The 12,800-nt window shown below is 48.5% G+C and overlaps 1 protein-coding gene across 2 annotated transcripts; it reads right to left on the bottom strand.

Annotated features, from left to right (window-relative positions):
- Positions 1–3,269: 3,269 nt before the first annotated feature.
- On the bottom strand, positions 3,270–8,328 carry DKKL1 (dickkopf like acrosomal protein 1; the record flags this gene model as incomplete). Of its 2 annotated transcripts, XM_080704064.1 has the most annotated exons (4): positions 3,270–3,581; positions 7,387–7,476; positions 7,602–7,742; positions 8,176–8,328. In XM_080704064.1, 4 exons carry the CDS (start codon positions 8,326–8,328, stop codon positions 3,270–3,272), a joined length of 696 nt encoding a protein of 231 aa, XP_080560190.1. The 2 variants fall into 2 exon arrangements, with proteins under 2 accessions (XP_080560190.1, XP_080560191.1); XM_080704065.1 differs by lacking the exon at positions 7,387–7,476.
- Between the last annotated feature and the right edge of the window lie 4,472 nt (positions 8,329–12,800).

The following is a 12,800-nucleotide window of genomic DNA, read 5'->3' as shown; positions in this document are numbered from 1 at the left end:
AGGCTCTACTCCAAGGTTTACAGAAGAAGGTCTTTGTTAATTGGTAGTTATTATTTTGAATATTAAACAGTGGCTTGTTATAAGGCCTGGGAAGGAACCTGTTTGGGCAGGTGGAATGTAGAGTTGTTTAAAAGTGTGAGAGGAGCTGGATGTGGTGACACATGCTTGTAATCTCAGCATTTGGGAGGCTGAGACTGGAGGATCACGGTTCATGGGCAGCCTCAGCTACTTAGTGAGGCCCTCTGCAACTCAGTAAGACCCTGTTTCAAAATAAAGAATAAAAAATAGGGCTGGGGGTATAGCTAGGAGGGAAATGCCCCTGGGTTCCATCCCTAGTACTGCAAAAAAAAAAAAAAAATGTGTGAGATGAGCTGGGCATGGTGGTGCACAACTGTAATCCAGTACTTGGAAGGCTGACACAGGAGAACTACAGGTTCAAGGCCAGTCTCAGCAAATTATCAAGCCCTTCAGCAACTAAGCAAGATCTTGTTTCAAAATAAATATAGCCTGCTGAGGGGTGAGGCTGGTTTCGGGGCCAGCAAGGCTGGGATCAGAGCCTGCCTTGAGGCAAGGTCTGTGCTGGGGCCTCCAAGGCCGGGATAGGAGCCTGCCTTAAGGCAAGGCCAGTGCTGGAGTCAGTGAGGCTGGGATCAGAGTCTGCCGGGTGGCCAGGCCGGTGTCGGTGCCTTCAGGAGTGGGATCGGAGCCTGCAGTGCGGCATCGACAGAGAAATATCGCAGAAAATAAAAAATCAGATGCTTTCCCTAATATGCAAAAACTAGGAAGAAATGGGTAATAGGAGGAAATCTAGTTAAAGAAAGGGCCCTAGGGAGGAACAGTTAAGGTGACCTATCAGAGGGGATGGAATGGGGGAAAATGGAATCTCTTTAAAGCACATTATGTACTTAAACAAATATATCAGTCACTAAATCAAGCATGGGATTGAGGGAGGGGGAGGGTATGGGATGGGGATTGGATAAAGGCTAATTGGATGATGTGTGCTTGGATATCCTCACAAGTCTTGTATTCCATTGAGATGTTTGACTACAATGCACCAATAAAAATATATTAAAAATTAAAAAATTAAGAAAGATAAAATATAGCTGGGCATGGTGGCACATGCTTGTAATCTTGGTACTTGGGAGGCTCAGACAGGAGGATTGCATGCGCCCTCATACCCATACCAGCTTTTCCCAACCTTTTAATTTTTTTTTTTTTTTGTGTGTGTGTGTGTGTGTGTGTGCGCATGGTACTGGGATGAAACCCAGGGGCATTTGACCTCTGACAGACATACATCCCCAGTCCTATTTTTTATTCTTTCTTTTGAAACAGTGTCTCACCAAGTTGTGGAGGGCCTAAGTAGTTGAGGCTGGCCATGAACCTGCAATCCTCCTGTTTCAGCCTCCCAACTACTGGGATTACAAGTGTGAGCCACCATCCCCGGCACCCCTAGCCTTTTATTTAGTTTTTTTTTTTGTTTAGAAACAGGGTCTTGCTAAGTTGCTAAGGATCTCACTGAGGCTGTCCTCAACCTGTGATCTTCCTGTGTCAGTCTCCCAAGTACTAGGATTACAGTGTGTGCCACCATGCCCAGCCTTATTTCATTTACTTTGAAACAGGGGCTGAGTTACTGTAGATGATCTCAAACTTGCAATCCTCCCGTCTTAGCCTCCCACACACCTTGTTTGTACAAGTAAACAACTACCATCTGGCCAGCACAGCCATAAGGCACAAGTTGATAAATAACTTATTTGTGCCAACTTAACAAACTAAATCAGGAGCACCTGGGCCTGTGGGCATCTCACACCACCTTACAAAGAGCAGACGCAGCAGATTATCAACCTCGCCAGTCTGCTCACCTACCCATCATAGGAGGAGCATCCTAGGAGTGGATGTGGCAGCATATTCACCCTGCCCCCTTGTCACAAGCCTTGCCTAGGAAAGTCGCCTGAGTGATGAACCTCCGCACTCTGTCCCCAGAGTTCAGTTCCATGGGGTTTCTCTTGCCTGTGACGATGACTTGAGGGCCACTTCAAACTGACACTGAAACTCCTCCTCCTCCTGGCTATCTTGTAATAAAGGAAAGCAGCCTTTTCTATGGAAGTTACAAGCATAGAAACTGGCAGGCTTCTATTTTATTTCATTTCATTTTTTGTGGTACTGGGGATGGAACCCAGGGCATTATAACCTCCAAGCTACACCCCCAACCCTATTTTTTATTCTTTATTTTTAAGCAGGGTCTCACTGAGTTGCAAAGGGCCTCACTAAGTAGTAGCTGAGGCTGTCCACAAACCACGATCCTCCTGTCTCAGTCTCCCAAATTCTGGGATTACAAGTGTGTGCCATCATGCCCAGCTTCCCATTTCAAAATAAAAAATAAAATAGAACTAGGGTTATAAGCCGGGCGTGGTGGCTCACGCTTGTAATCCCTGCACTTGGGAGGCTGAGACACGGGGATCACACAGGTTCGAAGTCAGCCTCAGCTACTTAATGAGGCTCTCGGCAACTTAGTGAGACCCTGTTTCCAAATAAAGTATAAAATAGGTCTGGGAGTACAGCCTAGATGTAGAAAGCCCCTGGGTTCTAAAAAAAAAAAAAAAAAAAAAAGAACTAGGATTATAGCTCAGAGGTAGAATGCCACTGGTTATAATCCTCAGTACAAAAACAAAAACAAAAAAACCCAAAAAACAAGTAGAGCCAGGCATGGTGGTCCATACCTGTAGCCCTCAGTAATTGGGAGGTTGAGACAGGAGAATCTCAGGTTTGAAGACTGGAGCCTCAGCAATTTAGTGGCCCTCAGCAACTTGTGAGACTGTTTCAAAATAAAATGGGGGAAGTTTAGCTCAGAGGTAGAGTGCCCCCGGGTTCAATCCCCAGTATATACACACACTCATTGTGTTGCTTTGGGTCATTGAATTGGTGGTCATTTGTGACAGGATTAAAGGAGTTAGGGTCCGGGAGGGCAGACAGGGCTGGAAGTGACAGGCTTGGGGACAGAGTAGAAGGATGGTGCTGGATGAGACAGAGTTGCTCAATTAGAGACAGTGTCTGAATGAGAAAACCGAGCTTGGTGACACAGGCAAGATTCAGCGCAGCCAGACTCTTCATTCAGGGCTAGAGTTGGGGAACTATTGTGGTCTGGTTGTTGGGGGGCTGGGGGCGATTGGGGTCAGAACTCGAAAGGAGATAGTGCATGTAAGAAAAGCTTTATTTCCATATGGTGCTGGGATGGAGTGGGGGATCTGTGCAGGGGCTCCTGGTCCCCACCCCTATAACTGTTGGGAGGGCCTGAGGATATACAGGAAGTGGGTCTTGCGGGCAGGCAGCTTGGAGTGGGAGGAGCCCTGGGCCCCATCTTCCAGGGCATCCTCACGGGTCCCCTCTCGGAGCCCATCCCTGATGGCCTGCAGGCGGTGCCGCTTCTCGCTGAGCCAGTGGCCGCCCTCCTGAACGTCCTGGTGGGACCTCCTTCGTGGCAGCTTCATAATCCAGAAGGACACTCGGGGATGAGGCTCTGGGTGGAGGTTGTCTGTGGCTTTCTGGCTGGGAACCAGGGCTTCTTTCTCTTCCATGGGGGGCACCTGGGGAGGAGGAACAAGGAGACCATCTTACACTCCAAACCAGGCACCTGGGGTGCTCAGTTCCTGTGGGGTCCTTCAACACCCTTTTGCAGCTGACAGGGTGCTTGGAGGTTAGAAAAGCCCTTTGAGGTTTACGATGTGCTAAGATTTGCAGATACTCGAGGATTAAACATATTCTGAGGTTTATATTGTACTTTGGGACTGAAAATACATTTTGGGGTGGGTTTCAAAAGGGAGGTATAATAGGGTCTATAATGCCTGTTGGGATTACCAAACACTTTAGTATTAAACACTCTCTGGGGTTTAAAAAGCAGTTTGAAATGTACAAAGCACTGTGGGATTAAAAGCTTTTGGGCTTACCAAACAATCATGACCATAAATGCAATGTGTGATCCTCGATCGAATCCTGGATCAAAAATTAAACTAGTTTTCAAGGACAGCTTTGGGTCAAGTGGGGAAAAGTGAATATGGGAAGACTGTCTATTTGGTCTTTGCTACTCAAAGTGTGTGCTGTTGTGAGACATGCAAATTAGCAAGCCAACTCACCCAGTCACCCAGACCCACAGAAGCAGGGTCTGCATTTGTGTGTGTGTGTGTGGTACTTGGGATGGAACCCAGGGGCATTCTACCTCCTCGCTACATCCCTAGCCATATTTTTTTTTTATTCTTTATTTTGAAACAGGGTCTCACTGAGTTGCAAAGAGCCTAAGTAATAGCTGAGGCTGGCGATCCTTGGTCCTCTGTCTCAGCCTCCCAAATGCTGGGATTACAAGTGTGCACCACCACGCCCAGCTTGGATGTGTGTTCTCACTTTCCTAAATAAACCTCTTTGTCGCTGAAAATAAATAAAAATTAAGACTGGAGGTTCAGCTCCAAAGTAGAATGCCCATGGGTTCAATTTCCTTTACTGTCCGTCCCCCCAAAAATACTCTCCTCCACTTGCTATTTTTGTTTCATGGTACTGGGTTTCCTGGAAACCCTTCTACCTTTGGGCTACACTCCCAGACCTATTTTATATATTTATTTGGAAACGGGGTCTCTTAAACCAGAGAGACTGGCTTCATTCGAACCTGCGTGATCCTCCTGTCTCCGCCTCCCAAGAGTGGGAATTACAAGCGTGCGCCACCATGCCTGGCTCTTTTTATTATTTTGAAACAACATCCCACTGAGTTGCAGAAGGCCTAAGTAGTTGAGGCTGTCTGCAAACCATGATTCTCCTGTCTCAGCCTCCCAAATGCTGGGATGACAAGCATGTGCCACCACACCCAGTTTATTTTTGAAACAGGGTCTCACTGAGTTGTAAAGGGCCTCACTAAGTAGCTGAGGCTGGCTTCAAATCTGTGATCCTCCTGTCTCAGCCTCACAAGTACTGGGATTACAAGTGTGTGCCACCACACCTGGCTTTTTTTTTTTCTTTTCTTTCTTTCCTTTTTTTTTTTTTTTGGGTCTGGGAATGGAACCCAGGGACATTCTACCTCCAAGCTACACCCCCTGCCCAATTTTTTATTCTGTATTTATTCATTTTATTTTATTTTTTGGTGGTACTGGGATTCCTGGAAACCCTTCTACCTCCGGGCTATACTCCCGGACATATATTATACTTTTATTTGGAAACAGGGTCTCTTAAGCCAATGAGGCTGCTTTTGAACCTGTGCCATCCTCCCGTCTCCGCCTCCCAAGCATGGGGATTACAAGTGTGTGCCACCAGGCCCAGCATATTTTTTTTTTTTTTTTTTTTTTTGGTGGTACTAGGGGTGGAACCCAGGAGCTTTCTACCTCCGGGCTATACTACCAGCCCTATTTTATATTTTATTTGGAAACAGGGTCTCACTAAGTTGCTGAAAGCCTCACTAAGTAGCTGAGGCTGGTACCTGGTTCCTCCTGTCTCAGCCTCCCAAACACGGGGATTACAAGCATGCGCCACCCCGTCTGGCTTGGCATATTCTTCATTTTAAAACAGGGCCTAAGTAGCTAAGGTTGTCTGCGAATCATGATCTTTCAGTCTCAACCATCCAAATGCTGGGATTACAAGCGTGCACCACCACACCTGACTTTATTTTCAAATTTTGAAATAGGGTCTCACTAAATTGCTGAGGGCCTTGCTAAATTTCTAAAGCTGGTCTCAAAACTGCAATCCTCTTGTCTCAGCCTCCCAAGTGTTGGGATTATAGGTGTGTGCCTCTGTGCCCAGCTAAATATACTTTGGATATTTACAAAGCACTTTGGGATTAGAATAACATGAGAGGTTTACGAAAGGTTAGAAACACAAAGCATTTAGAGTTCATAAATCATGCTGGATTAAAAAACACATTTTGAAGCTTACAGGAGAGAGGTTTACCAAGCACTTTGGGATAGATATGGTGTGGTGGCCCTTGTTATACCAGTACTTTGAAGGCTGACACAGGAGGATCACAGGTTCCAGGCCAGCCTCTGGAGCTTAGTAAGACCCTCAGCAGTATAGTGAGACCAGTCTCAGTAACTTAGTAATACCCTTAGAAGTATAGTGAGACACTGTTTCAAAATAAAAAATAGCAGGGTGTGGTGGTGCACAACTTTTGGAAGGCTGAGACAGAAGGATCATGGTTCACAGACCGCCTACTTACCAAGGCCCTTCACAACTAGTGAGACCCTGTTTCAAAAATAAAACGACTAGCCGGGCATACTGGCACACGCTTGTAATCCCCACGCTTGGGAGGCGGAGACAGGAGGATTGCGCAGGTTCGAAGCCAGCCTCTCTGGCTTAAGAGACCCTGTTTCCAAATAAAAATATAAAAAATAGGTCTGGGAGTGTAGCCCGGAGGTAGAAGGGTTTCCAGGAACCCCAGTACCACCAATAAATAAATAAATAAATAAATAAATAAATAAATAAATAAATCGAGCAAAAATTAGGGCTGGAGGTATAGCTCGAAGTTAGAATGCCCCTGGGTTCCATCCCCAGTACCGCAAAAATTAAGCAAATAAATATATAAAAATAAATAAAAAATAGGGCCAGAGGTGTAGCTTGGAGGTAGAATGTCCCTGGATTCAATCCCTACCACCAAACAAAGAAAAACCCCAACACAGACACAAACAAAACTCTGAGCACTTTTTTTTTTTTTTTTTTTGTACTGGGGATGAAAACCAGGTACCTTCTACCTCCGAGCTATACCCCCAGCCCTATTTTTTATTCTTTATTTTGAAACAGGGTCTCACACTGAGTTGCAAAGGGCCTAAGTAGCTGAGGCTGTCTGCAATCTGCGATCCTCCTGTCTCAGCCTCCAGAATGCTGGGATTAAAAGTGTGTGCCACGGTGCCTGGCTGTGCCACGGTGCCTGGCTGAGCACTTGTTTTGATTTACAACACATCATTTGGGAAGCCAGGTGTGCTGGTGCATTCCTGTAATCGCAGTACTTGGGAGGCTGAGAGAAGGATCACAGGTTCGAGGACAGCCTCAGCACGTAGTGAGACTCTCATCAATCTATTAAGACCCTGTTTCAAAATGAAAATAAAATAGGGCTAGGGTTGTAATTCAGAGGGAGATTCAACCCCCAATATCACACCAAAAAAATTTCTTTGAGCTTTAAGGGTACATCATACCAAGCCTTGAAACTAAAAGCACTGGGCTTACAACATATTTGGAGCTCTTTGGAGTTAATTAGCAGGTGGGATGGATTCTAAGGTGGTAAACCTCATTTCTGAGTTGGTCTGTCCCTTTTGACAGTGGACTAAGCTCAGACAAAGAAAAGTTCCACAGAGAGGCAGTGGTATGGTGAGTTCCTCTGCCCTGCTGGGGCCTGGGCACCTTGGGGACAGGGCAAGTTCTAACCTTCCAGTCACCTTCCGGGTTCCCTTCCGGCTCAATGGATGCCACCACCTTCTCAGAGATGAGCACTTCTCCTGTCTTGTTGTCGGTCATCTGTGAGGACGGAATGAGAGAGTGAGAGCAATCCGCTTCCTCCTCAGCCTTCCTCCCCTCTGGACCGGTACTGCAGCAGGAGGCGTGGCGGGGACACTCCAGGAGGGGTTTTCACGGACAGGCACCTTGTCGATCTGGAGGTGGCTGGACAAGGTGTTGTTCCCCAGCCGATGTTCCTGGTTCTCCTCTTGGTGGTAGTTCCTGGGGAGGCCCCGGAAATCCATGGGGGCAGAGAAGAAGCTGTCCAGACCCCGTAACAGGTCCTCCTATGTCCAGAGCGGTGACCAGTGAGCTGCGAGGCTGGATCGTCCCTCTGCATCTGCAGCCCTGGGGAGATGCTCTCGCGGCCTTTCCCCAAGTCCCTCCCATCTTTTTCTCTCTGGGTCCTCTGATCTTTAGGGCCCAACCTTTCATTCCCAATCTCCATCTGTCCTGTTTCTACTCTCTATCCCATTGCCTTCTTGTTCCTGAGCCTCCTCGTTATTTATGCTCCTCTCTTTTCCGTCTCTCCTTCCTGGCTCATCTTCCTCTCTCCTTGCCTGTTGTCTTCCCTCTCATCCTAGTTTTGCAGTCCTGTCTGCCCCTTTAGTTCCCTATCTCCCTGTCGTCTGTCCCCCTGTGCAGCCCCGATCTGTCTCCCATTCTGTTTCTCTAAACCCTTCTCTCTTCTTCGTCCCCGCAACCCCTGCCATCACTTACTTTCAGGAAAAGTCGACTGAAGCCTTGGAGTAGGCTCTGGAGGCCCAGAAAACCCGAGGAGATCTCCTGGGAGTCACCATCCCGGATAGGGGCAGCGGAGGAGGGGGGCACCAGGGCGGGCAGGAGCAGCAGCAGGACTAGCGGATGCCCCATTGCAGGGCAGGCAGGGAGGCTGTGGCAAGGGAAGGAGTCTCTACCCGCCCCCGCGGTGGCCGCGCACTGTCCGCCCAACACATCTCTCTCCAGCCCCTGGTCAGGCTCCGCCCCCGTCCAGGCAACTCCCCCACACTACGACTGTTTCTCCCACTCCTCTTTTCTTCTGTTCCCACCCCTTCCATCATACCTAGTCTGCTCTTCTCCCAGGCCCGGATCTTTGGGGGTTTTGGCTCATACACCAATTTTATACTTCACCTTTGCCCACGCCCCGCCCCTTCTCGGGGCCCCGCCTTTATGCTAGACAACAGCCTGGTCACCGGACTCCCACACTCCGGCCGTCTTCGGACTGTTAAAATCCTAACAGTTCTGGTCACGAGCCCAGGCAGAATACCTGAAGCGTTAAATGTGCTCCGCGAGCCATAGCCACACCCCCATTGTCTGGCCACGCCCCGTCTGCTGACCTCACCAGAGAGCCCAGGCCTCTGTGGCCACGCCCTGAGGACAGAGCCACGCCCACATCATTACCTGGAGCCCTGCGTTCATTTCCCTGGCCACTCCCCTTGGCCACGCCCCTCTAGGTTGACTTCAGCCCTGACGCTGTTCTCCGATCCTGGCATTCTGGTCCGGGACCCGCACCAATAGCAGAAGACCACGCCCCCTTCCCGAGGGCCACGCCCTAGCTCCCAGGTCACGCCTCCGTGGCGCCGAGACGGCTCCAGCGCTCCTAGCTTGATTCTCATGCACTCTTGGAAACACCAGATTTTGAGCAGTACTAGTTCACTCATTCTTCTGTTTAACTCTCTCTTTTTCTTTTCCTTTTTGTGTGTCACTGTTTTTATTTATTTATTTATTTATTTATTTTGTGTGTGTGTGGTATACGGGGTGGAACTCAGGGGCTTTTCTACCTCTGGGCTATACTCCCAGATCTATTATATTTTATTTGGAAACAAGGTCTCACTAAGTTGCTGAGAGCCTCACTAAGTAACTGAGGCTGGCTCGAACCTGTGCAATCCTCCCGTCTCAGTCTCCCAAGCGCTGAGATTAAAAGCTTTGCACCACCACGCCCAGCATTATTTTTAATTTTTAATTTTGGAAACACAGTCTCACTAAATTGCTGAGGCTGGGCAAAAACCTGCAATCTTCCTGTCTCAGCCTACCAAGCCCTGGGATTATAAGTGTGTACCATGTTCAGCTTCTAGGTTTATTTTTTAATTTTTTGTGGCACTGGGGATTGAACCCAAGGGCATTCTACCTCCGAACTACCCCTCAGCCCTATTTTATTTTTATCTTTTTTTTTTGCAGTAGTGGGGGGTTGTATCCAGGGGCATTCTACCTCTGAGCTGCACCCCAAGTCCTATTTTTTTATTCTTTATTTTGAAACAAGTTCTCAAAGTCGGGCGTGGTGGTGCACGCTTGTAATCCCTGCACTTGGAAGGCTGAGACAGGAGGATTGAGCAGGTTCGAAGCCAGCCTCAGCTACTTAGTGAGGCTCTCAGTGAGACCCTGTTTCCAAATAAAATATAAAAATAGGTCTGGGAGCCGGGCGTGGTGACACACGCTTGTAATCCCTGTGCTTGGGAGGCTGAGACAGGAGTATCCCACAGGTTCGAAGCCAGCCTCAGCTACTTAGTGAGGCTCTCAGCAACTTAGTGAGACACTGTTTCCAAATAAAGTATGAAAAATAGGTTGGAGGTAGAAAGCCCCTGGGTTCTACCTCCAGTACCACCAAAAAAAAAAAAAAAAAAGGTCTGGGAGTGTAGCTCATAGGTAGAAAACCTCTGGGTTCCCCCCCCCAAAAAAAAAGAATGAAACAAGTTCTCACCAAATTGCAGAAGGCCTCACTAAGTAGCTCACTAAGTAGCTGAGGCTGTCTCAGCCTCCTAAATGCTGGGATTACGAGCATGCGCCTCCACCCCAGGCCCCTATTTTTTATTTTATTTTAATTTTTTGCGGGTTTGGGAATGGAACCCAGGGGCATTTGACCTCCAAGCTACACCCCCTGCCCTATTTTTTATTCTTTATTTTGAAACCAGGTCTCACTGAGTTGCAGAGGGCCTCACTAAGTAGCTGAGGATCCTCTGGTCTCAGCCTCCTGAATGCTGGGATTACAAGCATGCACCACCACGCCCAGATCTGGATCCTATTTTTTATTCTTTATTTTGAAATAGGGTCTCACTCAGTTATGAGGTTCTCACTAAATAATTAAGGTTGTCCTCAAACTGCAATCCTCTTGTCTCAGCCTCCCAAGTGCTGGGATTACTGATGTGTGCCACTGTGCCAGGCTTTTGTTTCTGTTTTGTGTGTGTGTGTGTGGGGGGGGGGATTGAATTTAGAGGCATTATAAGAATGAGCCACTATGCCTGGATTATTAACTCTTTTTTTCTTTTTGCAGAACTGGGGATTGAACCCAGAGGCTATACCCCCAGTCCAACATATATAATTTTTTTTTTTTTTTGCAGTACTGGGGATTGAACCCAGGGGCATATTACCTCTGAGCTACATTCCCAGTCCAGTTTTATTTTTTTATTTTGCAACAGGGTCTCTCTAAGTTGCAGAGGGCCTCACTAAGTAGTTGAGGCTGGCCATGAACCATGATCCTCCTCTCTCAGCCTCTCAAGTACTGGGATTACAAGCATTCACCACCACACCTGGCCCCAGTCCTATTTTTTATTCTTTTCTTTGAAACAGGGTCTCATTAAGTTGTGGAGGCCCTCACTAAGTAGGCGAGGCTGGCTGTGAACCTGCGATCCTCATGTCTCAGCCTCTCAAGTACTGGGATTACAAGCGTGCACCACCATACCTGGTTTATTAGCTTTTATATCTATCTCTGAACCTTTCTCCATGTCCCTTCTTGTTTTTTTTTTTTTTCTCTCGGTTCCACCTAAAACGTCCTTCTTTCTCCTGGAACCCTAAAACCAGTCCCATACTCCATCTTGAAGGAGCCCCAAATCCAGGCTCCTTCTCCCTAAAGTCTTCAGAGTCTGGAGGCCAGCCCCCTGAAGTCTGGTAAATTTGAACACTCAGCCCTTCATCTTTAAGGATGCAGGAATCAGGAACATAATCTCAGGCTCTGGGGCTCTCTGTCATCCTGAGACATTGCCACCTCCAGTCCATTAGTGTGTATGGATACCAGAGTCTGCACTTGGTGGACCTCCAATAAATCATGAGGTCTTGCTAGCTACACTTAATTCTGGAAAGGTTACAAGGAAGCCATGTTGTCATAGGAATTGATCAAACCCACTCCAATAGCTTAATTCTCAAAAGTAAACTTGACAATAATAGTAAAAGTTCTTTCGTGTTCATATTACTTCCATATTTCTTTCTTTTTCTTTTTTCTTTTTGGTGGTACTGGGGTTCCTGGAAACCCTTCTACCTCCGGGCTACACTCCCAGACCTATTTTATACTTTTTTTATTTGGAAACAGTCTCTTAAGCCAGAGCGGCTGTCTTTGAACCTGCGAGATCCTCCTGTCTCCGCTTCCCAAGCGCGGGGAATTACAAGCGTGCGCCACCACGCCTGTATATTTCTTAAACACAAACTTCCATATTTCTTAAACACAAATACATATTTGTGTTTCCATATTGCTTAAACACAAACACAATAGAGGGCAGCCCAGAACATAGCCCCTCCTCCCTCAGACCCAGAAATCTGGACACCAGGACTACTCCCTCAGACCCAGAGGTCTGGATCCCAGCCACTCCTAACTCAGACTCAGGACCCTCCTCCCTCAGACCCAGGGGTCCAGACTCCAGGCTTCCTCCCTTAAACCCAGGACTCCAGACTCCAGCCTCCTTCCTCAGACCCAGGGGTCCAGGCCCAGCCCTCCTCCCTCACACCTAGGGGGTCAGGCCGCAGCTTTCTTCCCTCACACCCAGGAGTCCAGACTCCAGTCCTCCTCCTTCAGTCCAGGCCCAGCCCTCCTCCCTCACACCTAGGGGGTCAGCCTCCTAACCACCCTCCCTCAGACCCAGGGTCCAGGCCCCAGTCCTCCTTTGTTGGACCCAGGAGTACTGGCTCCTTGAGCTCCTCCCTCAGACCCAGGGGTCCAGGCTCCAACTCTCCTCCCTCAGACCCTGGGGTCCAGGCCCCAGCTCCCTTCTGCAGACACAGGTTTTCTGGTTCCTATCGACCTCTTCCCTCCCGAGCCTTCAGTCTCCCCCCTCTCCTAGGGTCCCAAGCATCGGAATCCAGATTTCCTCCCAGTGGACTGTATTCCTCCCGAAGCAAAAACCCTTCCCCTAAACTGTCACGGTCGGATCCCCTTCTCGCATCGGCCTCCGGGGCCCGCCCCCCCTCCGGTCCCTCCCACTTTTCCCAAACAAAGCTCCCGGCAACTTTCTCCCTCGCTGCGCCCCGCCCGCCCGCGGCTCCCCAGCCCCAGGCCGGGAGGTAGGAAGGCGCCGGCGGGAGTCGGGATCCTGCGCCGGGGTGTGTGAGTTGGGGTGGGAAGTGAGGCGCGATGAGGTGAG

Source organism: Muscardinus avellanarius (genome assembly GCF_963383645.1).
Source record: "Muscardinus avellanarius genome assembly, chromosome: 10".
NCBI lineage: Eukaryota > Metazoa > Chordata > Mammalia > Rodentia > Gliridae > Muscardinus > Muscardinus avellanarius.
The sequence above is the reverse complement of the archived record's forward strand: the minus strand, read 5'-3'. Positions and strand labels throughout refer to the sequence as shown.